Source organism: Amblyomma mixtum, chromosome 3 (genome assembly GCF_055824585.1).
Source record: "Amblyomma mixtum isolate Tamu chromosome 3, ASM5582458v1, whole genome shotgun sequence".
Classification (NCBI taxonomy): domain Eukaryota; kingdom Metazoa; phylum Arthropoda; class Arachnida; order Ixodida; family Ixodidae; genus Amblyomma; species Amblyomma mixtum.
In genome coordinates this window covers 375,593,074-375,599,403 of record NC_143014.1, presented here as the reverse complement: position 1 = coordinate 375,599,403, position 6,330 = coordinate 375,593,074, and the positions used below count along the sequence as shown (strand labels likewise).

The 6,330-nt window shown below is 45.2% G+C and overlaps 1 protein-coding gene across 1 annotated transcript; it reads left to right on the top strand.

Annotated features, from left to right (window-relative positions):
- Positions 1–266: 266 nt before the first annotated feature.
- On the top strand, positions 267–4,063 carry LOC149356837 (uncharacterized). The gene is made up of 4 exons (XM_089584343.1): positions 267–751; positions 867–1,111; positions 2,299–2,502; positions 3,623–4,063. The coding sequence occupies exons 1-4, from the start codon at positions 351–353 to the stop codon at positions 3,727–3,729; spliced, it is 957 nt and encodes a 318-aa protein (XP_089440469.1). The 5' UTR covers positions 267–350; the 3' UTR covers positions 3,730–4,063.
- The last annotated feature ends 2,267 nt before the right edge of the window (positions 4,064–6,330 follow it).

Here is a 6,330-nt window from a genome sequence, read left to right as displayed (position 1 = left end):
ACGACACCGAGTAGGAACAAGTTCCTGCTGGTGGTCACGGATCACTTCAGCAAGTGGGTTGAACTTTTCCCCCTGAGAAAGCTGACGGCACGAGTGATCATGGAGAAGCTGATGGACGTATTCACCAGGTTCGGTTTCCCAGAGCAGCTGATAACGGACAACGCGTCCTACTTCACTGCGAAGGTGTTCGTAGATTCGTGCGCTGCACTCGGCATTAAGCACAAGAAAACGACCACCTATCATGCTCAGTCGAACCCCACGGAACGAGTCAACCGCAACATTAGAGAGTTTTAGTTGACCGGAGCGACGGTCCCGCTCCGCTCAGGCAGCCAGCGGAGACGCAACTGCGCATGCGCACCCCGCTTGGGTCTGAGCGGGCGACCGGAGCGCATCTCCCGTTCCGCTCGCCGAGGACCCTAGCGGAGCGAACTCAGCGAGACGGCCCCCGGCAGCGGAACAAGATGGCTGCCCCCAGCGAGTCCAGCATGCTGAGCACCTCATCGGCTTTTTCCGCTAGCGATGCGAATTCATCGCAGCAGAGGCTGCGCAAACGCTTCAGAATTGATGAAGATCTGTTACTCCTGCAGGAAGTGTGTGCGCAAAACCCATTTCAGTGTCCTGAGAACTGGACAGCGGTCCTGCAAAACGTGATGTTCGCTGTTGGACGTGAACTAACGCTTCGTGCGATCAAGGACCGAACAGAACTGTTGGTGGGCTACTTCCGCCAAGAAGACCGAGCCAACCTTCGGAAGTAAGTGGCAAGTTATGTATGTGTACTGAGCATATGTATTCCCACGCTAACACTGTCGCAACTACTGCCTCATTTTTGTTTTTCTCGCGCGCACCGCGCATTTCTTTCATCGCAGATCCGGAACGGAGGAGCAATACACTGAACGAGAACAGCTGCTCCAAGAGATCTCGGACATGATCCGAGATGTCGGTTATGTGCTGAAAACGGTGCCTAGAAAGGCCAGTTCCGCACTGGCAGCGAAACGGAAGCCCCCCTCGTCCACCGGTGCAAACCGCCGAGCACAAGAAAACCGGCTCGCAGGATGCGAAAATGTAGTTATCGGTGATGTGCCGGAAGATGATAACAGCCAGTTTATGCATGGTGAGTGTCTCCATGTTTTCTCCCGTTCGTTGGTGATTACCTCTCCTCGAATTGCATGCATGACCACGGTGGGGGACTGCCCAGCGTTCAGTTAAATCACAGAATGGAGATATACGATTGCTTAGTTGTTACGCGGACATGAATTCAAGCCGGGGTAGATTTTAAAACATTGGCATGTACTAAGAGATGGGAATTTAACTTCAAAATAGTGTATGTGTGAAAGCATAGGGCAGCCTTTTTTTTTTACGGCGGGTGGAGCGATTATTGGAGTTATTCATAAAATTTGCGTATTAGTCACTGGAGAATGATTTAATAAATCACAGGAAGAGTGTTGCATGTTTAGAGCTAGCAGGTGGCCCCTGTCATAGCTACTTGTGTCAATGCAAGTGAAAAATGATTTTAAACTGTGTTCTTAAATTTTATTCTAGCTGTTTACCTTCCTATCGCAAGCATAACATGGGTGTATTTCTGCATGGCAGCTATGCATTTACAGCAGGCTCCTGTCAAGGCTCCTGAGCCTTGTCAGAGGTTGACAGAATATGCAAACAAACATGCCAAGTGTCTGCAATTTTGTATGCTTCTATGTACTATTAATCTCATATGAAGTCACTAGCATTTATGCTTGTGAACCTCTGTGGGTGCATGTATTAGTGTTGAAAATAATTTTTAATACATACTGTCGTAATTAACGGGCATTGTGTAACCTTCACGTGGCACACACCGAAGTGCGAAAACTCCCCACAATATTATATGCTTATCGCATTGAAAACATTGCAACAAAAAAAGTCATGTTGTGCCAGTAACATCACCTGTAATTAGAAGCATCCTCCAAAGTTTCATTTCTACTCCATGAATATATAGCCAAATCTCCATCACCTTAGTGAAAACATGGCACTTACCCTCAAGGGGAGGTAACCATAATCAAACTTCTGTTTTTTCTTAAGGAGTGAGATAATGGGGGATAATTGTGACATGTTTGAACTTAAAGAAAATGTTAACGAAGCTAACATTCCTGATTGGAAAAAAGTGAAACTTAAAACCAAAAATAAAGTATTTGAGAATCATATAACAAACTAAGGGAACCTGTCAGTTGCTGAAATGAAATCGTACAAATATTCACAATGTCTAGCACAGGAATGTTAAGGTTGCTCTGACAAATACATTTGCTTTTGTTTCATTTCCAAAAGTTCAACAAGAGTCATCTGCATCAGAGCAGCTGCTGCTGGCAATGTATGACGGGGAGGAAGCAGTATCTCCCAGTGATACTGCTGCTGTCCCACAGCAACAACCACCAGACACCATTGAAGATGCTGGCAACCCGCTGCCTCAGCAAGCAGAACGGCCCAGGCAGCGACCAGCGAAACGACGCTTAGGGCAAAGCAATCCAAAAGGTAAAACGAGAAACACACATCAGAGAACCTATCAAGACATCTGTTCATTGAACTGTCAGATTTATATGTTCCATACCTGCTCATAACCAATGCATTATAAAGTTAAGCTTAGGTGAACACAACACAACTAGACAGGACAAGCACATACTCTGGGCCTTTTTTTGGTAACGCAGCAGAGGTTAGGCAAGAAAGGGAAAACGAGCATTTGCCCCTGTGCCATTGGGGTGGGCCTTTGTTGATCAAGCTAGAGTTGAGGAGGTGGGGGGAAGTTTAATAGCCAGTGCAAGGTTTATAAAAGGCCCGTCTCTTTCCTTTTCCTGCCTAGCTTCTGTACAGTGTACTATTACATTAATCACCTTATTCAGTCCTGCGTCTTCACACACTTTGACACAATCTTGCCGTTGATGACAAAGACATGGCGTGTGCTCATGAAAACTGCAGCTGATCACCTTTGAACCGCTTTCCTTCTATACAGTATGCCATCACACTGATCACCACAGTTTGAAGCCGTGCATTCACACTCAATGGCACAGTCATGTTGTTCACAACATAGTACTTGACGTGTACCCATGAGGAGGCTGCAGCAAAACACCGCTGAATCACTTTCCTTTTAATGACACATAATGACACACCATGCTCAAAAGCAAGTCTCCACACACTGATGCAATCATCATAGTAATACAGTAATCATAGTAATATAGACGACATAACTTAGCACATTCTCAGGGGCGACTGGACAAACAGTCAGGAGAGAACTAAACAAAAATTAGTCTGCCACTCCTTGCAATTCCTCCTCCGGTCATGCACGAATGGTCATCATCTATTTTGTTTTACTCTTAACCTTGGTCCAGTACAATTCTGTAGCAAACCTAGCATTAAACTAAATTTACTGTCCACCACAGACGTTTTCTTTCATCTGCTAGCATTAAAGACAGTAACCTATTTTTGTGGAACAACTGCAGCCAGCTTAGTAAAATGTGGTTTGCACAAAGCTGAGTTCATGTTATCCACACATGATGAACACCTTGTATGCTAGCACTCATGACTGTGTTTGATATATGTACAACTCCTAGAAGTAGAGTCTAAATGATTTTTGTGATTGTTTTTGTCCATTTCATAGGGATTCGTGGACTTCAGTTCCTGGGGATGGAGCTGTTAACAAGGCGAGAAGATTACGAGTTTACAATAAAAATGAAGGAGCTCGAAAATGAAAAAAAAAAAACTTGAGCAAGAAGACGTGCGTCTCGCACTAGAAAGAGAGCGCCTCGCCTTAGAGGAAAGAAAAATAAAACTACAGGAGGAAAGGCTTGCACATGAAGCCTTATGCAGGACACAGGAGAGAGAGCGACTCCTTCAGCAAGTGGAGAAGATGCTGACGGACCAAGAGAAAAGGCTCTCTTATCTCATTGAGAAGAAGAAACTGCCATGATTGTTCTGTTATATTAAAGAAATCAGTGTAGAAGACTGTTCAACATTGTTGTGGTGTCTAGTGCAACAGTGACAGGAAGAAATTTTAAAACAGGCACTTGCTTCCAGCTTGAAAAGCAGTGCGTTTTCTGCCTTCTCACCGTTTCTGTACATTTACTTTATAAAAAAATGCATGTAGCATTAGAAAGTACAGCAGGACTGCGAAAGTAAAGACAGGTAAAGTGTGCATGCATATGCAAAAAAAAACACATCCGCAGTAATTCAGTTATGCAGAGGGGCAAGATATTGCTCGAGCACTGGAGGCTCTAGTCCGAAGTAGCTGGACACTTGAGAGCCGTACAAGGAGGTGTGGCAATTGGCAAGTATTGCGCTTACTTTATACATACATTCCAGCTTTTGTTTGAAAAGTTTTTGATTTTTTCTGAAATCCAAAAAAGCGAAGTTGCTGGCAATTTTTCCAAAGCCCCACTCCACTGACTGCCGCACAGAACTCATGGCCTTATTAAAGGCCAACTGTTGGGCTGTCGCATGGGCTTTGCCATAAGGCTTCATCAGAAGAGGCCTCAGAGGGTATGCCGGGTCCCCGTAAATGCAGTAGCTGCGGCCCTGGACGAGCTTCTCAAGCTTCTCATATGTACAGCTCTCCCTCAGGATCCCTAAAAATAAAAGTGAAGTTAGTAAATATAACGGTTTCAAGTTCTCATAGCTTTGCACTGTCTCAAACAATAAAAGACAAAAAATGAGGTCTTTCTGTAAAAAATGTCGTAAGGAAAGAAAATTAAATATGCTCATTTTGTAAGAAAATTTTTGATACATGATGATTTTTTCGTTGTGTTCTATGGCACTTAAGCGACTAAGGCCAAATGCAAGGTTTTGCATCATGAAGATGATTTGTTCATCAAGAGTAGTAAATGGGAGTACCTTCATGACAATAACTTAAAGCACGTTTAACCATCAGAATACTTTCAACATCTTTTTTTCTTTCGCACCTCTTCGAACATGGACAACACTGATAGGCAGGGATGCTAAGCACTGAATACATTTGTCAGTGCCTTGAACTTACCAGCATCATGCTTGCTTCCAGGATACGACCCGTCGAGTTGGCAAATGATGCCGTTAGGGCACATAATGGATTGGTACTTTAAAGCGTGAGTGCGCTTATGGCCCGAAAAGAACAGCTTTTGGTCCCTGGATGGACGACAGATTGCTCTTGCCGTACCATCAATAAATCCCCAGCAGTTTTCCAGTGGTGCCCCTTTAGAACGGACGGCCTGGAAAGAAAAAAGAAAGGACAAAAGGCCTGTTATAAATATTCGCAAGAAACTAGCATGAGAGCGTTACCTGAGAGAACGTTTCCAGAGCCGGAAGGTCCAGCCACGAATGGTGGTTCATATCGTCCAGCAGGTGTTTGAAGTTGTCCAGAATATGGACGAGGACTTTGTTTGCAATGCTTGAAATTACCGAGTAATGCCGTCCGAACAGGCGCTCCAGGTCACACAGCCGGTTCGGGTAGGCTAATCTACGCAACGCTATGCAAAGGGCCTCATCACCGGGTACCGGAACTCCCTGAGCCGAGTATAATACATCGGGCAGCAGCAGCGCACTCCGAAGCCTCCGCAAGTGGCTTTTCTCGAAGCGGAACAGCGTGCGAAAGACTCCGTCGTCTGTCTCTTCGATGTTCAACAAGCCGTGTGAAGAAAGTGGGCCCCTTCGTTCCACGCTGAAGACCTCTAGACATAAAATGTCTTCAATCTCTGTCCACTTCAAAGTGGACATTAGAAACGGGTCCTCGAGGATGCTCCGCGGCCTTGGCATCGTCTCTTTAAATGTAGCAAACGCGGAAGTAAGTAAGTACGTATACGTACACATACAATCGCTCGAGAGACCTACATAAACGTCGGGAAAAACTAGTACAACCTCGGCTAGAGCTGCGGTTGGCTTTCTTTGGATATGGAGAAGACCCGACCTGTTGAATTACATCAATATTTGTTAACAACATTTCTTCTGCCTAAATTATTTTCAGGTGCATATAAAATAGTACAATAAACAGTATGCTTTGCAGCACAAATAAAAAATGATGACCCTATATAGTTTATAATATGTAGTGCTTCTAGTTTAGTTCCACAGAGGGCGCCACGAGAGTCCTCCGCTAAGGTACAGTGAACTAGAATAGATTATAGTGGCACGACCGGAAGGGAGCGCCTGGCTTTCCGGCGTCCCCTTACGCTCTGGAAAGCCGCTAGAGGCGCTGCTGCTCTCTTTCATACTGCGGCGCGGACGGCGGGGCCTCGTGGGGCACGGATAGACTTTCGTCAGGTTGTCTCTCCGACGTTTGGCAAAACTGTTGTGAGTGTTTGTGCATCCGTTTGCTTTGTGTTTCATGCGAAGGGACTTCTCGTG